At 38.1% G+C, this 25,613-nt stretch overlaps 1 protein-coding gene across 6 annotated transcripts in view; it reads right to left on the minus strand.

Moving 5' to 3' along the window:
• Window positions 1–6,819: 6,819 nt before the first annotated feature.
• Window positions 6,820–25,613, minus strand: part of LOC133653592 (ceramide kinase-like) — a 28,924-nt gene continuing 10,130 nt past the window's right edge. For 4 of the 6 annotated variants that reach the window (XM_062053031.1, XM_062053028.1, XM_062053030.1 and 1 more), the window contains exons 4-15: window positions 24,144–24,239; window positions 18,951–19,088; window positions 18,747–18,875; window positions 18,616–18,679; window positions 17,463–17,608; window positions 17,316–17,390; window positions 14,514–14,666; window positions 12,845–12,950; window positions 12,151–12,254; window positions 8,958–9,154; window positions 7,427–7,731; window positions 6,826–7,353 (exon numbers count right to left, since the gene is read on the minus strand). In XM_062053031.1, coding sequence (XP_061909015.1) covers window positions 7,254–7,353; window positions 7,427–7,731; window positions 8,958–9,154; window positions 12,151–12,254; window positions 12,845–12,950; window positions 14,514–14,666; window positions 17,316–17,390; window positions 17,463–17,608; window positions 18,616–18,679; window positions 18,747–18,875; window positions 18,951–19,088; window positions 24,144–24,239 — 1,613 coding nt within the window. In that variant the 3' untranslated portion in view covers window positions 6,826–7,253. Of the gene's footprint in view, window positions 7,354–7,426; window positions 7,732–8,957; window positions 9,155–12,150; window positions 12,255–12,844; window positions 12,951–14,513; window positions 14,667–17,315; window positions 17,391–17,462; window positions 17,609–18,615; window positions 18,680–18,746; window positions 18,876–18,950; window positions 19,089–19,396; window positions 19,868–24,143; window positions 24,240–25,613 lie in introns of those variants that run through there. The other 2 variants (XM_062053034.1, XM_062053033.1) reach the window with 2 other exon arrangements.

A 25,613-nucleotide genomic window follows, 5' to 3' on the forward strand; every position in this document is an offset into this window, starting at 1 on the left:
GATTTTTCAGAAAAAAAATATATATACAGTAACACAAAAACAACCTGTCTCTGTGATCACCATAGGTGAATAGCCATGCCTTGAGGCGTTTTTTCCGGTCCATTATTTTTGCTGCTTGTGTGACATCACAGGAAATGACGTAGCTCAGTCTAATGACTGAGCTACGTCATTTCCTGTGATGTCCCACAGGGCATTTCTTGTGGGACAGGATTCGTTCCCAGGGATTCGCATAAAAAACCAACTCTTTTTCTTAACTATAGTGGCCTCGATAACGGGAACCGGTTCTCAAAAAGGGATTTGAGTCCATGGAATCGGTTCTTTTCTTATCGAACGGTTCTTTTCTTATCGAACAACCGGGAGAACCGGTTTCGAACATCATCCCTACTGAGAGGTGTTGATATTTTGGTTACTACCTGAGAAGGGCCAAATATTAGGCACAGCTCTCATCTTTACACTGCAGCCACAATAATAGACAAAATCTTGCTCTGCTTCCGGAATGTCACAGTTTGCACATGATGCAAACACCACCATGCTTGGCACAGTTATCTTGGTATACTCTCTTTGGTGCCCGCTATTTAGACAATAATGTTCTTTATGAGTAGTATAAAGTAAATATCTCCTGATGTACAGGCTGGACACTGACTACTCTAAAGCAGAGATTCTGAACTGGTGGTGTGACGCAGGTTTTTGCCTGGCAGAGATGTGACATCCAAAAAACAAGACGAGTCCTTCGATTGGCTCTTTTTAGTGAATGATTAGAAGTAGAACCAATTCTCAGTTTCAGGCTGTTCATTTGCAAGACATTCTAATATCCATCCATCCATCCATCCATCCATTTTCTACCGCTTGTCCCTTTTTGGAGTCGCAGGGGGTGCTGGAGACTATCTCAGCTGCATTCGGGCGGAAGGCGGAGTACACCCTGGACAAGTCGGCCCCTCATCGCAGGGCCAACACAGATAGACAGACAACATTCACACTCACATTCACACACTAGGGCCAATTTAGTGTTGCCAATCAACCTATCCCCGGGTGCATGTCTTTGGAGGTGGGAGGAAGCCGCAGTACCCGGAGGGAACCCACGCAGTCACGGAGAGAACATGCAAACTCCACACAGAAAGATCCTGAGCCCGGGATTGAACTCAGAACTACTCAGGACCTTCGTATTGTGAGGCACATGCACTAACCCCTGTCCCACCGTGCTGCCCGACATTCTAATAATAAATCTAATTACAAATTAGAGTTGTGTGCAAAAGTGTTTTGATTTTTGACAAAGCGAGCCAGGCTCAAGAAGTTTCCACTGGAAATGTTTTGATCAGAACGTGACCAAGTAATCCATTATTGTAATTGTATAAGAAACTGAATTTGGGTTTTTTACAGTGGTACCTCAACTTAAGAGTGTTTTGAGATAAGAGCTGTCTCTAGGTCAATTGTTATGTTTTAAGTTGCAAGCAAGGATTTCAGTTACAATCATCCCCGTGAACCCGTAATGCTAGGTTCACACCAACGGCGCTTTGACGGCGCTTTAAAGCGGCATGCAAAGCGGCGTTAAAGCGTAACAAAGCCTGATTAAAACGTGAGGGTCCTAATGGATCGTGGGAAAGCTTTTAGTGAAGCGGGACATGCGGCAAGTTCGCCAAAAATTTTTAAAGCCTGGTTCACACCAACGGCGCTTGCCGCGCTTTAAAGCGGCGAGCAAAGCGCCGTCATTTTTGTCAATTTTTCCAAAGTAATGTTATGCTTTGATACGCTCTGATACGAATTAGTTGCCGCTTTGTTACCGTTCCTCACGATTTGATCCCGCTTTGATACGCTTTAAATCACGCTTTGATACGTTTTATTACGCTTTATTGAACTTTATTATGCTTTGATGCGATCATGACGCTTTAAATCAGGCTCTGACACGATTATCAAGCTCTGTTGTGCATTGTTACAACAAAAATAAGAAAAAAATGTGAAAAACTCAGTATACTGTTTTCCACACATTTTTTATATTCATATATTTTTTCAATTTCTCTTTTTTTTTCGTTATATTATGTTTTATATCTTCATTTCTTTTATTTCTTTGTCATCTTAATAAATATCTATCTTTCATTTCTTATGCTAGTTGACAATAATAAAAGGCATTTCTTTTATTTTTTATATTCATTTATTTTTTCAATTTCTTTTTTTTTCCCGTTATATTATGTTTTATATCTTCATTTCTTTTATTTCTTTGTCATCTTAATAAATATCTATCTTTCATTTCTTATGCTAGTTGACAATAATAAAAGGCATTTCTTTTTTTTTTTATATTCATTTATTTTTTCAATTTCTCTTTTATATCGTTATATTATGTTTTATATCTTCATTTCTTTTATTTCTTTGTCATCTTAATAAATATCTATATTTCATTTCTTATGGTAGTTGACAATAACAACAGGCATTTATTTTATTTTTTATATTCATTTATTTTTTCAATTTCTCTATTTTTTTCATTATATTATGTTTTATATCTTCATTTCTTTTATTTCTTTGTCATCTTAATAAATATCTATCTTTCATTTCTTATGCTAGTTGACAATAATAAAAGGCATTTCTTTTATTTTTTATATTCATTTATTTTTTCAATTTCTCTTTTTTTTATTATATCATGTTTTATATCTTCATTTCTTTTATTTCTTTGTCATCTTAATAAATATCTATCTTTCCTTTCGTATGCTAATTGACAATAATAAAAGGCCTTTCTTTTATTTTTTATATTAATTTATTTTTTCAATTTCTCTTTTTTTTCGTTATATTATGTTTTATATCTTCATTTCTTTTATTTCTTTGTCATCTTAATAAATATCTATCTTTCATTTCTTATGCTAGTTGACAATAACAAAAGGCATTTCTTTTATTTTTAATATTCATTTATTTTTTCAATTTCTCTTTTTTTTCCGTTATATTATGTTTTATTCTTCATTTCTTTTATTTCTTTGTCAATCTTAATAAATATCTATCTTTCATTTCTTATGCTAGTTGACAATAATAAAAGGCAAGTTTTTCACATTTTTTTCTTATTTTTGTTGTAACAATGCACAACAGAGCTTGATAATCGTGTCAGAGCCTGATTTAAAAGCGCCAGGATCGCATCAAAGCGTAATAAAGTTCAATAAAGCGTAATAAAACGTATCAAAGCGTGATTTAAAGCATATCAAAGCGGGATCAAAGCGGCATCAAATCGTGAGGAACGGTAACAAAGCGGCAACTAATTCGTATCAGAGCGTATCAGAGCATATCAAAGCATAACATTACTTCGGAGATCGGGATATTCGTGGAAAATTTGACAAAAATGATGTTGGTGTGAACCAGGCATAAGATCAGACCAAATACATCTGCTCTTACTCGCTAGTGTTAGCTTATAGCTAAGAATGGACATAACTTTGCTTTCCAACCATGAGAAATGAAAAACAACGAGTGTGAAGGACAGTGCTGAGAAGAAGTGGAATATGAATTTTTTTTTAAATCATCCAAACATGACCGAGCGTGTCACCAACTTGGTGAAGCAATTAGAGCGGATCACTGCATCATACTGAAGCAGAACAAGTTTTTTTTTTTTTTTTTTCCAAGATGGCACCGCTGTAGTGGCTGCTGTTGGCAGGAGCTCTGTGCTCTTGTATCATCCTTTTATGTTCCTGATGTTTCCCTCTTGTTTTCATGTGTTTTTTTTTTTTGCCTTTTGGTTCGGGACCCTTTGGGACTGTGTGACAAGGGGTGGCACTTTCGTGACTTCTGCGGTGCTTTTTTGTGAACTTCTGGATTTGCCTCCCGGGAGCCTTTTTGGCCATGGAGACCAGCTGCTGGGTCTCTGCCCCACCAGAGTCCGTTTGGAGAGACTGGAGGAGATGCGGATGAAGAGACAGGGCTGAATGAGCAGGTATCTAAGGACACCTCGGTCTCCTTGGACGTATCCTCGCTCATCCATGCAGACTGGACACTGGCCGAGTTAGTCGGCGGCCGAGAGTGGAGTCGGCTCACTTGGTTGCTTTGTTGGGTCTGCTCCTGTCTCTGGCCATGCTCCCCCCACCCGAGCAGACAATGGTGTGGAACACCGCAGAGGCCACCAGAGTGTATGTTTATTTTACTTTTTATTCATAGCTGTATGTAGTAGTGGCTGGTTGCATCAGCTCTTTAATGTCCTTTGTTTTCTTTGATGTTTCCCTCTTACACACATGTAAGAGGGATGTGTGCTATGGCTATGAGTTGTTTTTTCCCTTGGCCTCAGTCTGGACCCCCTCTCCAGGGGCCCAGGCTTAGACTGATTTTTTTTGTTCCTCACCCCCCATTGTATACCTGTATCTCACCTTTTTTTGTAAGGGGCGCCGGAAGTTGGCAGACCAGTCAGCGATCCTGTTCTGTCTCCCTGTAATGTTTGTCTGATCTTGAATGGGGATTGTGCTGAAAAATTGTATTTCCCCTCTGGGATTAATAAAGTATTTCTGATTCTGATTCTAATTCTTGAATAAGATTGTGCTGAAAATCTTAATTTCCCCTCGGGGATTATTAAAATATTTCTGATTTTGATTCGGATTCTGAAGACCAACGCCTGGCAAAGATCTTAAAATAATATCTAAACAAATACGGAAAATCTGCTGATGGTGTGTTTGACAGAGAACCAGCTTGACAAAGATGACGTCGAAGTCCATTCTCCGAGATAAATGCTGTACATTATTGTTACATTACTTCATAAAACTACTGTAGTTGTTAGTAGTACACTATTATCAATACAATATCAATCAATCAAGTTCGTTTTCCTTTTAAAAAGACATGTTACATTTTAAAATTGTGCTGTTTTGGGAGGTCAAGAACTAATTAAATTGATTTCAATTTATTTTAAAAGGAGACGATTTGAGATACAAATGCTTTAAGTTAAGAGCTCTGTCACAAAACCAATTAAGCTCGTAAATTAAGGTACTACTCTTACTCTGCAGGGTAACTATAACCATAAAAAATATTCTATTTTACTAAAATGGTGAATGGGTTAAACATTCACAAACTGATGGCAGGAGCTGCCATGCAAGGCCCTCACCACGACCCATCAGGAGCAAGGGTGAAGTGTCTTGCCCCAAGGACACAACAGACTTGACTAGGATGGTGGAAGCTGGGGGTCGAACCAGGAACCCTCAGGATGCTGGCACGGCCGCTCTCCCAACCGAGCCCCTCCAAGAGTTGTGATGAGCAATTTAAGTCACCACCTGTCATAACGGGGTGATGGTGCAAGTCCTGCAGCCAAACCAGATGAAAACTACCAAACTTAAATATGTATCAAAATTTAATTTGCATAGCGTTGTCCCTTAGGAATATACATGTGCAAATGTCTTTGAACAGTTAAAGTTGAAAAGTACAATTATTTTACTCAATATTCACTAAACAGATTATGAAATATTTCAAAAACGTATTTCTTGAAGCAATGGATTATAGCTTAAAAGCAGGGGTGTCAAACTCATTTTCATGGAGGGCCACATAATAGCTACGTCTCAACCCCGAGGGCCACCTGGAACCACAAAACATATATAATATGACCAAATGTAGAGTATAATTGCCTCATGTCATGATATTATAAAACGTTGCGCCTTCGTGTGATTAACATTGTTTACTGATGGAAAAGCTGCTTTGGCACCACAAGTCAAGGTGACAGGCACATATTAAAGCTCAGCTATTGTAGAATGACTTCAAAAAGGAATAGCGTGTTGCATCAAATAACCAAACAATATTTAGTTAAGAACTGCAGCTACACGTAGTTCAATTGTTTTCTGTCAACATTGAAATACATTTAGAAAGAAAGATTAGGTTTCTTATCATTTCCAAGCTTTTGCAGGCAACTCAAATGATGGGACCCATGGGTCTTGAGATTGACACCTTTAATTTACAACAACAAAAAAAATGTAAAAAAATAAAATAAAATGAAAATCAGTATCTCATTCAATTTTAGAAAATTTATATTGAAATAAATGTTTGGCTCCTACTTATGGTAAACTAGTGGGTCACGTTCTAATCAGTAGGGATGGATATATGGCTCTTTGAAGGGAGCGGATCTTGACGAGCAGTTCCTTTAAAAGAGCCGTCAAAAGACTGGCTCGTTCCTATATATATATATATATATTTATTTTTTAAGTAACCTGTTTTCATAAAGGAAACAGTCACTCGTGGAAGTAAATAAGATACAAGTTTTGTCAATTAATCAAAATGTATACATTACAACAATTAAAACATGATTATTTTTGAAATATTGATCATCTAATTTGGCTTTTGTTGCCATTGTAAACATTCCACAAGATGGTGCCATTTCCCCATTCTTTGACAGTGACGTCACTATGTCCGCTTTCCCTTGCATGTCATCACCCCCGCGGATTGCATCCAAATACTACGTTTTCTTTGGCTTTTGTTTATTTTTATTTTTTCCAGCCGCTAATATCTCTTTTCAATTCCAAATACAGCGGCTAAAAGGCCTGAGTAGGTTCAGGTCCAAATTAAACTCCCCCCCTAAGTTTAAAGGCCTGCGTGGGTGCGTGCGCATGATAGCGTTCACATGACTAGAGCCTTCTGGAACGACTCTAAATCGATTGATTGATTGATTGATTACCATGAATTGATTAACATGGACCCCGACTTAAACAAGTTGATAAACGTATTCGGGTGCTACCATTTAGTGGTCAATTGTACGGAATATGTACGGTACTGTGCAATCTACTAATAAAAGTTGAAATCAATCAATCACTTGAAAGAGCCATTCTAAAGACTCGACTCGTTCGCGAACAGCAACAGCATCTTTGTGAGCCTTTAATTGGTGTCTATCTGAATGCAACACCTACAATCAAATCACTTTTGCATGGCATTAATATTGATATTTAATGAGCTGCACCTGTACGGTTATAAACATGGTTACTGAAATGTGAGGGTTCTGCTCACCTTTTATATAGATATGAATACAATTCTAACAATGTCGATTTAAAAATGTCACTCTTGTATTGGATCGTATCAAATTGTGCAGGCCTGTAAAACAATAGGAAACAATTCACCTTTATTTTTTTACACCGACTTTGCATAAATATAGCAAACAAACATATGGGAGTATCGTATGTTTATATGCATAACAAGAAGTTCACATTTGTAAAATAGTTTATTATATAAATTCTTAAAATTGCAGTGAAATGACATTTGGCAAACACCCGTTCATGCTCACGTGTCGCTTCCTCTTTCCTCTCCGGGCACTTCATCGCACTCATTAGTCATTATTGTCTCTCACGTTTCACCATTTCCTCTTTGCAGGCGTGCATGGCCGCCGCGTCTTCGATGCCTCTGGCGTACAGGCGCACCAGCTGGCCGTGAATCCTGACGCACAAGAACACACTTGGAGCAGACGGCAGACAGATCTTTGCATAGTGGGATGATTGCTTTGGCTGACCTGCAGAGGATATCGGTAAACGGCAGAATCTCTCCATCGCAGTTCCACACGGACAAAGGTGGGGCTTTTCTGCAGCACAGCCCGCAGAGAGGGGTGCACGTTGCCTTCGGGTGTCCCGCGGGTTTCTCTGTCAGGTGCTGCTGAGATCCACTCCTGCTTAAGTCCTCCACATATCCTTCTTCTGCAGCAGCTGCTTCTACTTCACTCGGCGTTCGTACCTCCTTGTACTTTTCCTCTTCTTCGTTGGACGACACAGAGAAGCGAACAGCCTTCACACGGTGGACTTCCACAAATGGCATATCAAACTAAAAAAAAACAACAAGAAATTCAGAATCATATTTATTGTCATGACACTATACAGCAGACCTGGGCATTCTGCGGCCCGCATCCGGCCCTTTGTGCGTCCCTGTCCGGCCCGCGTGAGGCCAATTATAAATTACAAAATAAATTTTAAAAAGTATCTATGTCGAGTGTGCAATACAACGGTGCTGCTTTTGTTTTGAAAATCGTTATTTGTATTACTTCCGTGTGGACGTATGCGTGATTGTGAGTGAATGTGAACAACTGCAATTACAAAATAAAGTTGAAAAAACATCTATGTCCTGCGCGCAATACAACTGTGCTGCTTTTATTTTGAAAAGTATTATTTATGGGCGTGTGTCCGTGTGTAACCTGCGAGTGAAGGTGCACATGCAGCGACAAGTGATGCACGGTTTACACCCGAGACGCCAAAAAGAGAAAAGTTGATGAGGAATGCCGTGTTTGCAAAGCAACGTCCCCTCACCTAAGGTGCGTGCCTGCGCAATTGCGCACTGCTCAAGCGTCCGCTGCGCGCAGCAAGTATATGCCGCGCACCAAATCAAATCCCATCTGAATTCTAAACAAAATAAACATATTTATTCTATGGAATTTTGCAATGCAACTTTGAGTGACAGTGACAAAAAGCGGCCCTAAGTGTGTTCGTCAACACCGTTCAATTGAACACCGTTCAATTATTGTAACGTCTATCGAGATGCTTCGAGGACAGGAATTATATCGATTACTTTATTGAACAAAACTGTTTATATTCGGACATAACCACACCAAAAACATGAGTAAAACAATTCTATCTCGAAAAACTAGTCATTTTCTGCCGTACAAACCAGGCCAAAACCAACTTGTCATCTGTCACCAACACGCATAGCACTAAACCACTGGTGCGTTTAAGGCCACACAAAAAGTCGGACAACTCAAACACCACACAAAGTTACACTATGACTCCTCAGTCATACGTGTGCTTATTTTACTGTCATTTATTATTAATGTTAATTTATATATATTAGTCATGGAATGCTGTTACACACACTATGTTGAAGTATTACTATTATTATTATTATTATTATTATTTATCTTACGGTATATATCAAAAATAATATTGAGCAAAATTTAATTGAAATATTGTCGATGTGGCCCTCCAGCAGTGCTCGGGTAGCTCATGCGGCCCCCGGTAAAAATTAATTGCCCACCCCTGCTATACAGTATGCAATCTTACTCGGTCTTGTGTGCTTGTCTGCCTGTAGAGGTACTTGAGGAAAGCCAGTGGATGACTGTCCCACACAAGGATCAGGTCGCCTGTGCCGTCCGCCAGGTGAGCGGATGGAGAGAGGCCGAGTGGGCTTCTGGGACACGAGCAGGACATACAAGCGAGAGAGACACACCTGAACTTCCCCTCCACGCTCACCCAGTCACCTGAAGACATAAAGGGACATTATACTATTCTGCAAAAACAGACAGGCTGTTGGTACAAATTAATTTGTTAAATGTAATAATGATATAGAGGACATGATTGGGTGGAAAAGAAAACATAGCTCTCTTTAACTAAAAACTACACAACAGCAGTAACAGAACTATGTTGTAATAACGGTGGGTGAGTTTATTGTAAACAGAGTGGCAACAGGATTCTAGCAGACGACATTTTAAAGGGGAACTACGACGATTTTCCGCTTTTCTGACTCATCAATGTTGTTGCAAATGTTCAACAATGCCAAAGCTTAAAATCATAAGGTTCATACATTTGGGCGTGAGCCTGAACGCAGTTTTGGATGCCTCTGTACGCTCTTTTCTTAATAATGACTACATTGAGCGGACGCCTGCAGCAGCGGTACTGTCGCTGTTGGTGCCACTCAGCTGGAACCAATTTGACGTGTGCTGTTGATTAAATAGAGTAGGGTAAATAATAGGACCATTTGCAGTGCATTAAAGAAACAATGCATTATATCATAAAACCTGATTCGGAACAAAAATAATTTAAAATGAGTAATAAGAATACAAACTCAGCATTTTTTTTATTTGGATAACCACATTGTTTATTTTATTTGTATTTATTTTTGAGTGTAGTTTTACTTGTTGTAGAAATAATATCAATACGTATTAACAATACATTATAACATAAATAATATATAATTATATAATAATTTTATTAATTAATTAATTAGCAAAGTTTAGCTGCCAACATTAAATATAATTGAATGTACCGTCATCCCTCCCCACATCCTGCTTCAAATATTGTACTTTCACCTCATCAGGGATGTTTTTGGGATAATTTTGCATATTTTTGCAATTTGCAAGTTTTTGGTCCTAAATTAAGTATTTTCAAGCAAAGAAATATAGACATATCAATACTACAGCCACTAGAGGTGACCAAACCAATAACAGCATGCTGTTCAGTATCATGGCCACTGATTGGCTCAGCTTCAGCCTGCAGCAGCATTAATATGCATCCATCCATTTTCTACCGCTTATTCCCATATGTTGGATTAAAATAGTGTAAATGGGACTAAAGAATGTTTATTATTTATGATTGTTTTCATGATTTATAATGAATGATACTCATTTCACGTAAACGTATTGCTGAAATCATATTTAAAAACAATTAACAGCAACAACTATATGTTGTTTCGGAACAACAACATTCTCCTGGGCACATTTTGTGTACGTGAACGAGCCAGACAATGTCCTCAAACCAATGAGCATTTTTTAATTTAATATAATAAGTAATTATGATAAATGTAGACATTTAAAAATATATGTTCTGTTCAACCAGTAGTTGTAATGTAAGCTTAAGGGAGAACTGCACTTCTTTTGGAGTTTTGCCTATCGTTGACAATCATTATGAAAAACATGACGATAGATGTTTTTTCAATGCATTCGAAATAGTAAATAAATGCGATCAAAAGTGTGCTTACCACGGAGCCTATGGGAGGCGCTCAATTCTACCTATAAAGCCCTTAAAAAACATCCAAACACCTCCATTAGGGGTTTTATATACATGCAGTAAGTATATATGTAATGTTGTAACAGGCACATTCATAGTAAGATTTATTATTTACGTATTTTGATCATTTTAAGTAAACACGGCACATTCATTTAAAAAACGCATCAATACGTTCGCTTTTTTCCCCCAACATCACTGATTATTACTCACTGCAGACTTCATTAGAGCCAACAAACCAACCTCGCCATTTCTGGGTCTAAATCGGCTGTCAAAGCGGTACCGACTTGTTGGAATATGTCCTTGTTGTCCTACTATCCAGGTGAGAGGCATGATTTATGATCTACAATAAAGTTTGAGGAGCAAGGAACCGAGGAAGCAGCTGATCAGTCGATCATGTCAACATTGGCACACAAGCTTGTGATCACGGCGCTGCTATAAATAGTTTGTCTGCGTTAGCGCTTATAATAATAATATCACTAATACTTGGTTAATATTCAAGTCACGAAATTTAAATGGAGTATTGTTGGCACTTTTTGGATGGTTATTTATTGGGTTTTATGGGCGGAATAGAGGACCACCCATTGGCTCCGTTGTAAGCAGACTTGTTTTTACGTTTATTCCCAAGTTGGAATGCATAACATTTTTTTAAAATCCATCCGTCCTCGTGTCTTTCATAATGATTGTCAACGAGAGACAACATTCCAAAAAAAGTGCAGTTCCCCTTTAACTTTGAGTAAGTTGCAAACAGTCCCTTTAAATCAGGGGTGTCAAACGTACGGCCCGAGGGCCAGTTCAGGCCCGCGAACAGGTTTTATCCGGCCCGCGGGATGAGTTTGCTAAGTATAAAAATTAACCATGAAATTTTTGAATGAAAGAAACAGCTGTTGTAAATGTGTCCACTGGATGTTGCAATAGCAATTATTTGTATCTTTGTAGATGATAATACATATGTACAAAATAAGTACATCAGTCGAGGAAAATGATCAAACTACATAAATAACATCCTGTAATTTGATTTTGATATAATGTTTTTATCTTCATAGATTGAAAATTAACACCAATGAGTTGACTGATGAACCTAATCACATAATTTATTCAGAAAATATAATAACGACAAATAAATTATATAAACTATGAACTGCAACAAGTAATTAAAAAAAACAAACAAACAACAACAACATTATGATTTGTACAATTACAGAATGTGCTTGTTCTATTTTTAAACACAGAAAACAATCTGAAGTTGACTTTAATTTTGAGTTATCGTGCCGTGATTTTACCAGTCCGGCCCACTTGGGAGTAGATTTTTCTCTATGTGGCCCCCGATCTAAAATTAGTTTGACACCCCTGCTTTAAATGGATAAAACACACAATCTGAGTACACTTCAGGCTTAAGTAAACATGAATCAAAATGACAATTTAATTCAATTTTTGTGTTTGTGTGTGAGAGAGTGTGCACGTGCGTGTATACCATCTGAGTCACTACTGATTTGGCTGAGGTGGGAGCTGTACAGTGAGCTAGAATCCAGACAGTGCGGGAAAAGTCTCTCTGTGCTCCTGGAACAAACACTGCACCTAAACTCACACGCACACACACGCACAAACACACACACAAAAACACACATACACACAAACAGTTTTCATGATGTAGGGAAATCTGAGACAACAATGGCTTTCACTTTGGCATCCATTCGTAAGACATGAACGATGATATCCAGGAGCAGTGATGTAACAAAGGTTCACCTTTCCTTGAAATCACCTGCATTCATTAATGTGCATGCGACACCTGAGCCCGTTGCCCGGGGCAGCAGTTACTGTACCACACTTAATAATAATGATGCTTTTCCCGTTCTGTTTCTCATTACATTACTGTCCTCTGAACAAATGAGCTAAACTGTACTGACAGAATTAAAATAAATCCCAAATGTTACAACTGGCTCTCTCAAAACCATCTTTAGAAGTTAATATTTTTCCATGTCATGATGAGTGATGAATCACTGGCAGCTTTAAAATACATTTTAAACTGACTTGGATGACATGAGAGATATGTTGCTGCTTGGTGTGTTTTTACCTCATACAAGTGAATCATAGATAAAGCATATTTCATCTGCAATGTTTGGACTCGCATCATGATGTCATTGTTTGTTTGCAATGTGTAGTATTACCCTGAGAGGCAGCGGGTTTTGTCCCTGGGGCTGGAAAGCAGCGGGTCGGCTGGCAGAAACTGAACTATGGCTGCATAGCTCCTGTTGTTCAGATACACCATAGTGCCTGCACAGCAAGGAATCAGCATTTAGTTTATTTCCACTCCTCTAACACCAAAAAGCTGTAAGCAATATATTTCAAAAATAACATTGAGGCCCACTATAATAACAAATGTGTTGAAACCTTAAGCCAGAGGTCCCCAAAAATGTTGACTTGGGGGCCACATTGAATTTGGCTAGGGGCCGGCCTATCTATATGCATGTATATTCACACACACACACACAAACACGTGATTGTGTATGTATATGTGTATGTATATGTGTATATATATATATATATATATATATATATATATATATATATATATATATATATATGTATATATACGGCCGATAAATGCTTTAAAATGTAATATCGGAAATTATCGGTATCGTTTTTTTTATTATCGGTATCGGGTTTTTTTTATTTAGTTTTTTATTTTTATTAAATCAACATAAAAAACACAAGATACACTTACAATTAGTGCACCAACCCAAAAAACCTCACTCCCCCATTTAAACTCATTCACACAAAAGGGTTGTTTCTTTCTGTTATTAATATTCTGGTTCCTACATTATATATCAATATATATCAATACAGTCTGCAGGGATACAGTCCGTAAGCACACATGGTTGTGCGCGCTGCTGGTCCACTAATAGTACTAACCTTTAACAGTTAATTTTACTCATTTTCATTAATTACTAGTTTCTATGTAACTGTTTTTATAATGTTTTACTTTCTTTTTTATTCAAGAAAATGTTTTTAATTTATTTATCTTATTTTATTTGATTAATTTTTTTTAAAAAAGGACCTTATCTTCACCATACCTGGTTGTCCAAATTAGGCATAATAATGTTGATTCCACAACTGTATATATCGGTATCGGTTGATATCGGTATCGGTAATTAAGAGTTGGACAATATCGGAATATCGGATATAGGCAAAAAAGCCATTATAGGACATCCCTAATATATATATATATATATATATATATATATATATATATATATATATATATATATATATACACACACATATATACACACATACACATATGTGTGTGTACAAACAAAAAAAGGAAGGAGATTTAAGACTTTTTGAGCGTGTGCGCACACACGTACGTACACACACAAACACATTTTTGTGTGTGTGTATATATATATATATATATATTAGATTAGATTAATTATCCATTTTCTACAAAACAATAAAATGTGAAATGAAATCATGTTACTGCATACATCAGCAGCCAAATTAGGAGCCTTTGTTTGCTTGCTTACAGCTAAAAGAGTAGTTGTCTAGAATGTTCACAGTCTTATTTTATGACAAAATTCCTTCTTTCTTTGCAATAAGACACATGAGATCTTCTGTTAAAAGTAGAGCCAATAATTATTTTTATTTTGAGAAGTATTGGAATACCTTTTGGTACTGGTAGCAAAAAATTGGTATCAGTACAAACCTACCAGGTACCGGTAACCGGTACCGAATCGATACAAATGTGAAAGGTACCCATGATGCATAGTTCCTGTGTAGTATTCTGTATATGAGATTGTTTCAGAGTGTCTTATAAATTAAAACATTTTTAAATACCAGCGTAGTCGTATCTGAGCGGTCCCATCCAGCGGTGTTTTTCACTCTCTGCCAGCACGTCACCATAGAAGCCATAACCCAACAGGGACACAGAGTAGCGCACCAGAATGTTGGCGTGATGCACTGAGCACACATCTAGAGGCTGAGAGTCACCTGCAAGAACACATTGTCACAAAAATAGATACAAACTATGCACATAATGATTTGTACCCTGGTCCTGTTTGGACCCTTAAATAAAATTGCCAGTAAAAACAACGGAAGATGTTAAGATATATTCATGAGAATGACTGGAATTTTTAATGTACGCACCTAAACAAGTTTGTGTTTGTGGCTCCATTTTGGTCTTTGATATTGCCTATATATTATTATTATTGATAGTGCCACAAATAGATGTATTATATTTGGACCTGTCTTCTATAGCTTCATCCTGCTTCCCAAATATTTGCGCTGTGTGAGTGCATGAATGTGAGGTTTGATGCGTAATTGGCATCTGTGTTAAGTGAACAGTGGCATATTCCAGAATGAGTGTGCTGCTACCAGGAGGAATTAAGCATTTTGCATTTTTGCAAGGTGGTGTACCTAATTTGATTACAACAACCTTATTTTTTAACTTTGACAGCCAAATTGATATTAGCTGAACTGTTATGACGTAATTTCGTAAAGGCCTAGTGTGTAAATGTGAGTGTGTCTGTCTATCTGTGTTGGCCTTATGATGCGGTGGCGACGTGTCCAGGGTGTACACTGCCTTCCGCCCGAGTGCAACTGGGATAGGCTTCAGCCCCCCAACCCGCGACAAATAATAGATGAATTGGATTATACTTGTATAGCACTTTTCTACCTTCAAGGTACTCAAAGCGCTTAGACACTATTTCCACATTCACCCCTTCATACACACATTCACACACTGATGGCAGGAGCTGCCATGCAAGGCCCTAACCACAACACATCAGGAGCAAGGGTGAAGTGTCTTGCTCAAGGACACAACGGACGTGATTAGGATGGCGGAAGCTGGGATCGAATCTGGCAAATCTGAAGGCAACATGCACCCCTCTCTGCTGGCACAGCCGCTGTACGACCCGAGCCACGCTGTCAGCTAAAGTTGATGGTCCACTCACCCAAAATTCGTCACATTTCATGTGTCACGTAAACTGAAAAATGAATCGCCTTCCGACTGTAACACTGAGGAGCGATTCAACTGCAAAAATCATTGTGTTTGAATATTCTTAGTCTCCTTCAATGCTTAAACTTTAGTAGTGTTCTGGGAGTAATTTAGTGTGCTTGCCACCTTTCCCCATCTTTGCTGTGTGGTGCAGCAGAGCCTTCTACCATTGCAACATGATAATGGGCCAACTGGCATATGTTTTCTTTTAACTTAGGTAACTGAGTGGACCCTATAAATTGTGTCTTCTGTTCATCTATCCAGTTCTGTTTATCTATGTTGCTGATCTGGCTAGAAAGCCAGATATAAAAGAACAATATTATGTGGGCTCTGTACCGAGGATGTCGTTGTGGCTTGTGCAGCCCTTTGAGACACTTGTGATTTAGGGTTATATAAATAAACATTGATTGATTGATTATCTGTGGTCAAGTCTTTTTTCATAGACAAACCCCAAAACCAGTGAATTTGACACGTTGTGTAATTCGTAGATAAAAACAGAATACAATGACTTGCAAATCCTTTTCAACCTATATTCAATTGAATAGACTGTAAAGACAAGATACTTAACGTTTAAACTGGAAAACTTTGTTATTTTTTGCAAATATTAGCTCATTTGGAATTTGATGCCTTCAACATGTTTGAAAAAAGCTGACACAAGTGACAAAAAAGACTGATAAAGTTGAGGAATGCTCATCAAACACTTATTTGGAACAACCCACAGGTGAACAGGCTAATTGTGAACAGGTGGGTGCCATGATTGGGTATAAAGGCAGCTTCCATGAAATGCTGAGTCATTCATAAACACGGATGGGGCGAAAGTCACCACTTTGTGAACAAATTGTCGAACAGTTTAAGAACAACATTTCTTAACAAGCTATTGCAAGGAATTTAGGGATTTAACCATCTAATATCGTAATATCATCAAAAGGTTCAGAGAATCTGGAGAAATCACTGCACGTAAGCGATGATACTACGGACCTTCGATCCCTCAGGCGGTACTGCATCAAAAAGCGACATCAGTGTGTAAAGCACATCACCATATGGGCTCAGGAACACTTCAGAAAACCACCATCAGTAACTACAGTAACTGTATCATGACTCAATTTAAGTGGACCCTGACTTAAACAAGTTTAAAAACTTATTCGGGTGTTACTATTTAGTGGTCAATTGTACGGAATATGTACTTCACTGTGCAACCTACTAATAAAAGTCTCAATCAATCAATCAATAAAGTTGGTCGCTACAGCTGTAAGTGCAAGTTAAAACTCTACTATGCAAAGCGAAAGCCATTTTTTTTAACAACACCCAGAAATGCTGCCGGCTAAGATGGACTGATGCAAAATGGAAAAGTGTTCTGTGGTCTGACGAGTCCACATTTCAAATTGTTTTTGGAAATTGTGGACGTCGTGTCCTCCGGACCAAAGATGAAAAGAACCATCCGGATTGTTTCTCAGTTCGAACATTAAATATCTTGTCTTTGCAGTCTATTCAATTGAATAGAAGTTGAAATGGATTTGTAAATCATTGTATTCTGTTTTTATTTAGGAATTACACAACGTGACAACTTCACTGGTTTTGGGTTTTGTAAAACAAATGCCACAAATCAGACCTAAAAAAGGAAGCGTGCTTTGTTGTTTGCTTACCAATGATGATGTGCAATGCTGAAGTGATAGGGTCGATCACTCCCACAGTGGCGTAACACACACAGTCTGTGGAGCCTATGGGAACGATACACTGCCGTCATCAACACAATTGCTACTTTGGAAAATAGTGCCAGGGTGAGTTACCACCTGCAGGGATGATACCAATGTGAAGCGGACATGGCTGCAATGTAACACCGGGATCGTTCTCGCTGAGGCCAGCCTCTTGCTGCGTTCGTCCAATCATACCGTGGAGCACCTCGCTGAACATGCCGTCCCCGCCGACACACACCACACTTAAAAACACACGCACAGGGCAGGGAGGAAATTTGGATTTCAGAAGTTGCGGGAGCACAATTAGCATACGTATAAAGGGCGAGGCTTTAAGTGTTTTTATTTTTTTATTTTGCCTTGTTTTATTTGTGTGAAACAATTTAAATACTATTTGACTCAAACCTAAATATATTTGGATGCATGTTTTGGATTATTAAGAATACATAACAAACTAATTATTTATTTTGTAGCAATACAACAAATTTAACAAGGGAAGTGAACATTATCCACCTGCAACTTAAAAAACTATTTCCAACAGAAACAGAGATTTAGCCTACGTTTTTTATATTCACATCATAGTCACGCACTCTAACCAATTGGCCAACATAGTCTGATGAGATGTAAAATGCCCTAAAATATATCTGGGGTAGGTATGTCTGGTAAAGCAATTAGTTTGTTATTAAATTTCATATAAAGAACACTGTAATTTATTAAGCTTTTCTTGCTTCTCAATGAAACCAAACACAAAAATAACACCCTTGTAACCTGCTCTCTTCCTGATCCAATATAATGTTCTGTATACTACACCTGTAATATTACAAAAGCAATGTTTGAAATAGTTTAGGACCCAATTTACCAGTTTAACAGCAATACAACAAACACTTTTAAATAATTTCTATCACAAATATATCTCCATCTATTGTGAATGATCCCAACTTGCTCTTATCTCGTATCTGACTGCTGATTAGTCAGCTGCTGCATGCTGTCAATCATTGTCATGTTTGTAAGAAGGCAGCTAGAAAGCCAATCAATGAGCTTGTGGGCGGTCGAAAGGGACAAACTTCAGTTTGAGCGGCGGTTTTCCACCTGGTACAATTGGCTTGTCTCCATTCAATTGTGTTACATTATTTTTGGAAAATAAAAAGTGCAGGGGAAATGTCCCTCTATCCCCCCTACCAAATTACGTCCATGCATAGAGATTCTTTTAGGCGATAGAGCTCTTGTCTGGCGAATAAATGAGGTCTCTTACCCGTCAAAGCCTGTCAGGTCCTTCTTCAGCAAGTGGTCTCTAGCCTGGTTTGCCTGCTCAGTAACTAAACAACACATGAAAGTAAGCATGACACAAACCTGTAGCTACACAATCAACTGTGTATTTCCAACCTATAGCATGACAGCTGATGCCAGCCAGCTCAAAAAGAGGAGCGACTAGAGACTGATAGATGTCTTTTCCTTGCTTCTTCCCTCCAAACGGGTTAATAAACACCAATAATCTGCTAGGACGCAAAGAACCTATAAAGGAGACAGATTTAAATATGTACTGTAGTGACCTATTGTTATATCCGCTAAGTAACTTTGCATCCTTACTGTGAGTTCTGAGAGCAGCTCTCAGATGTTTGGTCCACTGGTCTCTGAGAACACGACTAGGACAGCTAAACTGGGTCCGCCCCAGTCTCCATAGCAACCCATGAGAGCTCCCACTTCTGATACGATTCACATAGAAAACTGGAGAGAAATCAAAGATGGTTATTGAAATTATGGACATGGACATTATAAATGTAATGTTATTTATAAATTACCGTATTTCCTTGAATGGCCGCAGGGGCGTTAATTAATTTAAAACCTCCTGTCACTCCTGCGTTTACCGGAAACCGGCGGGATGGCCGTGCATGCGGTAATTATTTTAAAACCTCTTCTCACTCCGGCGTTTACCAAAAGGAATCCATAAAATTTAGGCGTGCGCTTTGAGTGTGATGTAAGCATACCATCGTGAAAAGCACATTTAATTAAAAAAAGCGTTATTATGGTCTTACCTGTACTTATAAATGGAGTCCATTTGCAGCTCCTTCTGACCAAAAGCATCGATAACTTGTTTATAGAAGTCTTCCTTATTTTCTTTCTTCAGTTTTAAAAGTCTCTGTTTCGATGGAGATATTCCTTTAATTATTACCTCCTGCTTCCATTGAAAGTCCAGTTTAGAAAACTGTTTTATTTTAGATACTGGTATGCAATCCTCCATCTGAAAAAAAATCTCTTGCTGCGTGTGTTCACTTCTTCTGCAGTACCGGAAGTCGCAAGAAGGATCACTAGCGCGGCAGCGCCCTCTACCACCAGGAGGCGGGAGTCATTTAATGACTTATACAGTATTTCACACACGCAGCTACGGTATATTAATAAAACATAGCTGCTTACTGTTCTCTTTAGCATACTGTACCGGTATTCAATAGCTTGGACCTTAAATCCTACTGAAAAGCTCTTTATCTTTTTTCCTTTGTGCGATTGTAAACTACTGAAAGCCACTTCCTCCATTTTGAAAATGAGGACAGGTAAATCGTCACTCGTGACGTAACGAATTTGACCCGGTGGAAGTTCTAGCCATATGCTAAATATTTTGCGAAACGAGTTTGACCCGGCGAAAATTATCGACATGCGATAATAAAATTAATATTTTGCGAAACGAATTTGATCCAGCTTCAATAATAAACCGGCGATAAGGCCAAGCATGCGTTAATTATTTTGAGAAACGACTTTGACCCGGCAGTAATTCTAGACGTGCGAATACTATATTCCCTGCGCCAATTCAAGGAAATACGGTATGTATTGCGCATAAAATAAAGACAAGCGCAATATCTAATTAAAAACAAAAATAAGTTTCCCAGGAAGTGGGTCAAGTAAACATGTTGTTTGTTTTGTCCCATTTACACGTCACATGAGTTCCTCTAATGTTATTTCATCAAAAAGAGAGAGACTATTTTGGAGGGCAATATCCATCGTATATACATTCGTATCTGTGTTAATAGAACCCAGTTGTAGCTGGGACACGTTGTCTTTAATCTCCTTTCTAATGAGTTCAATTTGCTTATTAAAGAAATTCATAAAGTCATCTGCCGAGTGGATGGAGCTACTGGGAGGAGTCTTTGTTGGGTTAGCGATGCTACTGTACAAAACAAATATTTAGGATTATTTTTATTTAGGCGGATGAGATTGTAGTAGTAATTAGCTTTAACTAAGGTAAGCATGCATTTATAGGTTATTAAACTATCACTCCATGCTTGATGGAAGACTTCAAGTTTAGTCGCGCGCCATTTGCGTTCCAGCTTTCTACATGATCGTTTAAGAGCTCTAGTTTCTTCTGTAAATCAGGGGGTACGCCTTTTAGGGGCCTTTTTTAGCTTTAGCCGTGCTATACTATCAATGGTGTCGCGCAGAGCATCGTTAAAGTTGTGCAACCTACCGATCTCAGGGCGGACACTCTAACCACAAGGCCACTGAGTAGTTTGAGCGTTTAATTGACCTCACAAATGTGATGCTCCAGAAACTCAATCTGCTCAAAGGAAGGTCAGTTTTGTAGCTTCTGTAACGAGCTAAACTGTTTTCAGATGTGTGAACATGATTGCACAAGGGTTTTCTAATCATCAATTAGCCTTCTGAGCCAATGAGCAAACACATTGCACCATTAGAACACTGGAGTGATAGTTTCTGGAAATGGGCCTCTATACACCTATGTATGTATTGCACCAAAAACCAGACATTTGCAGCTAGAATAGTCATTTACCACATTAGCAATGTATAGAGTGTATTTCTTTAAAGTTAAGACTAGTTTAAAGTTATCTTCATTGAAAAGAACAGTGCTTTTCCTTCAAAAATAAGGACATTTCAATGTGACCCCAAACTTTTGAACGGTAGTGTATAGCAAAGACATAAAAGTGGTCAGAATCAAACGTTTCCTAACTTGCAGGGAAAAACAGGATTTGTTTCTAAAGAAAAATCCCAATTTAATTTTAAATTTAGCCACAAGTTTTTGAATGGGATATTTAAAAGACAAGTTCTCATCAATGACAATTCCCAAGTACGGTACTTAAATGTTGTGACCATTTCAAGTTCAACCTTATGAGCAGTTAACATTTTTGGGGTGCTCAATGGTAGTTGTTTACCATTTGAAAATAACACCACTTTAGATGTTTGTGCATTTAGCACTAGTCTCAGCTGAATCAGCTGGGATTGAACAACATCAAAAGCTGACTGCAGGAGCTTAAAGGTTCGCACAACAGCAGGGGATGAACAATATATGACCGCTTCATATGCATAAAACGGAACGCCACATCTGACACATTATCACAGAGATTATTTACATGAATGGAAAACAACAACCGACCCAATATGGAACCCTGCTTTACACCAAATCGAAGAAAATCCAGCAAACTGAACACACTGGGTTCTATCGGACATGTAATTACAAAACCACTTTACAGCATGCTGAGATAGACCAATCCTGTGCAGTCTGCCAGAATGATGGTTGAACAAATATAGCGGCACAATATTTTTTGCAATCCATATGCTTCAATAATATCATTCACAACTTTGATAGCAGCGGGTATGGTGCTATGTCTCTTTCTAAAACCTGATTGATGGTCAGAAAGCAGACCATTAGTGTCTAAGAATTTTTTAAGTTGTTTACTAACAAACTTTTCAAGAACTTTAGCTAGGACGCACAGCTTAGAGATGGGTCTATAGGTAACAGCTGTGGAATCTCCTCCTTTCAATAACACTAAAACATAGGCTGATTTCCAAATGTTAGGAATCTAATTAATGGACAAAAAAAATTTAAAATATAGGTAAGAGGTTCTGCAATAAAATCAACAGCTGACTTTAAAAAGAAGGGCTCAAGTTTTACAGGACCTGCAGATTTACCAGGACCCACTTGTTTTAAAGCCCTCTTGACCTCCAACACATCCAGGGGAGTAAAACTAAATGTATTAGTTATGGAAGTGTAAAGGGATGGTGACATGCAAACCTTCTGAACATTCGGCTGATTTGGATGTGGAGATAAGGAGTCAAATAAAGAACCAGAAAAAATAAAATGTTCATTAAAACAATTAACTATGGCTGATTTGTCAGTTAGACTACATGAGTCTTTCACAATGTAAGTTGGCAGATGTTTTTGTGACTTTACAGAATTTCTAGGGATCATTTAAGCTACTGGTGGTTTGCAAAAGAAAAAACTCAGACTTTAACTTCCTGACAAGAGAAGTAAAGCGATTTCTGAGCTGCCTAAAAAACATTCAGTCAGCCTGGGATTTGGTATTTCTAGCCTTGACCCAGGCAGCATCCCTTTATTTTAGTAAACTGGACAGATCAGAGAAAACCAATGATTATTTGTACCTTTCACTCTAAATTTACATAGAGGAGCATATTTGTTTATAATATTGATAAATGCATCGCAAAAATATTTCCAAGCCAACTCAACATAACTAAAAAGAGTGATTCTGGACCAATCAAAGAGCCATAAATCATGAAAAAAAGCTTGCTCACAAAAATGCTTAAAATCACATAGTATTATTTTCATCTACCATATTTTTCATACCATAAAAGGCACACCTAAAATCTTTTCATTTTCTCAAAAATTGACAGTGTGCCTTATTGCGCCTAATGTAAGTATTAACCCTGGCTGTGCTTACTGTCCTCGAGGCTACTTTATTTGGTACATGGTGTAATGATAAGTGTGACCAGTAGATGGCAGTCACACAAAAGAGATATGTGTGGACTGCAAGTGGACTGACACCTGTTCAATAAATGACCCTAGCAAGTACCCGTAAGCAAGCAACACCAAAACTTTGATGTTTCATTCAGAACATAGAACATTACACACACCGCTCAAAAACCTGTCAAAATGTTTTAGCACGACTTTGGTAAGCTACGAAGCCGCACTACCGCTTGATAGAACGCGTAGCATTACGGCTACCGTAGTCAAACGTACTGTGCTTCAACATACGGGTATTATTATGGTGTGTGTATAAGGACCACAAAATGGCACCTATTAGGAGACATTATCTGGCGTTTTGTTTCCCATTATGCAAAACCAACTTTTCTTTTGAAAATTGGCGTGCGTCCGCCAATGTACTTTGTGCCGTAGTCAATCAGAAATCAGAAATACTTTATTAATCGCCAAGGGGAAATTTAGATTTTCAGCACAGTCCCATCCAAGAGCAGACAAACATTACAGGGAGACAGAACAGTTCTCTTCTTTTTCTCGATCCCCTTGTTGTGAGGAATTCATCCTCCGCTGTTGCCATTTCTAATATAAAGTGATGACAGTTCTAACTTACTTATATCTGTCAGTAGACTTGCTATGGAAGCACTAAAAACTACCGGTACAACGGGGAGATGACGTTGTTGAAGGGGAGCTACGTAGATGGCCCACAAAACGGCGCATTCTGAAGAGAATGTCAGAAAGAGGCTTTAAGATGGTCTTTACAACATAATCCATGCAACATTTTGACCAAAGAACCACCATTACATGCTATGTAGACCACAAGGAAGTGCTTTAAATGTAGAAAAAAATCATAATATGACCCCTTTAACACGCTTTATAATCCTGTGTGCCTTTTGTATGAAAATAGACCTGAATAAACCCGCTCATCGGCAGTGGGCTTTATAATCCGGTGCGCCCTATAGTCCAAAAAAAAACCCGGTAATTTTGGCAAACTTGTTGCAAAGTAAGAAGGTGCGTCCATGTGCAAGCTGTGATACAAAATCTAATAAACAGTGTTGAGAACTAACCAGTGAAGTCTTTATCTGTGTCCTCTGCAGACTTGTGGGGCAGGATAGTAACTCGTCCATCCTCCACACCAATGATGTCTGCCACGGACACTGAAACTGAAACCATTATGGTAAATGGTAAATGGGTCGTACTTGTATAGCGCTTTTCTACCTTTTTAAGGAACTCAAAGCACTTTGACACTATTTTCCACATTCACCCATTCACACACACACATTCACACACTGATGTGGTTTGCATTAAGAATGCAAACTTGATCCCAAGAGAAAAACTCCTCTGATAGTCTGTCTTTTTCTGTTGTATTAAACATGTTTCACAAGGACATTGATCTACTTTCTTACAGGTGCCCAGAAGAAACATTTAAAAGATTTATTGCAATGACTGGATGGAAACATGAAGTTTACCCAGCAGGCACAAGACATTAAAACACTGTTGACAACTTTTTGAATTAGGTCCGGACATTGAGCAACTCAAACTAAACGTTGAAACAACGTTTAGTCAATGTTGGGTTCTGACGTTGATATGACCATTGAATTTTGGTCATTTCCCAACCAATATTCTACAACACAAATACAACTAGGGCTGCAACAACTAATCGATTAAAAAAATAGTTGGCGATTAATTTAGTCATCGATTAGTTGGATCTATGCTATGCGCATGCGCAGAGGCTACATATATATACAGTATATATATATATATATATTTTTTTTTTTTATAAACCTTTATTTATAAACTGCAACATTTACATACAGCTGAGAAACAACAGTTAAAGTAAGTATGGTGCCAGTATGTTGCCAGTATGCTGGGTTTTTTTCAATAAAATACTGGAAAGGATAGAAATGTAGTTTGTCTCTTTTATCCGATTATTAATCGATTAATCGAAGTAATAATCAACAGATTAATCGATTATCAAATTAGTTGTTAGTTGCAGCCCTAAATACAACGTTGAAACAACAAGCTTTTATTCAATGTCAGGTTGTGATAGTAATTTGACCATTGGAATTTGGTAATTTCCCCAACCAACAACGTGGATCCAACGTTTGACATCAACGTTGTCTCAATTTACATATACAACTATTTTGCAACGTTCCGAAAGGGACAAGCGGTAGAAAATGGATGGATGGATGGATGTTTCAAAGTCAGTTTTAAAGGCCTACTGAAATGAAATTTTCTTATTTAAACGGGGATAGCAGTTCCATTCTATGTGTCATACTTGATCATTTCGCGATATTGCCATATTTTTGCTGAAAGGATTTAATAGAGAACATCGACAATAAAGTTCGCAACTTTTGGTCGCTGATAAAAAAGCCTTGCCTGTACCGGAAGTAGTGTGACGTCACAGGTTGTGGAGCTCTTCAAATCTGCACATTGTTTACAATCATGGCCAACAGCAGCGAGAGCGATTCGGACCGAGAAAGCGACGATTACCCATTAATTTGAGCGAGGATGAAAGATTTGTGGATGACAAAAGT

The sequence above is a fragment of the Entelurus aequoreus genome, linkage group LG07 (assembly GCF_033978785.1).
Source record: "Entelurus aequoreus isolate RoL-2023_Sb linkage group LG07, RoL_Eaeq_v1.1, whole genome shotgun sequence".
Lineage (NCBI taxonomy): Eukaryota > Metazoa > Chordata > Actinopteri > Syngnathiformes > Syngnathidae > Entelurus > Entelurus aequoreus.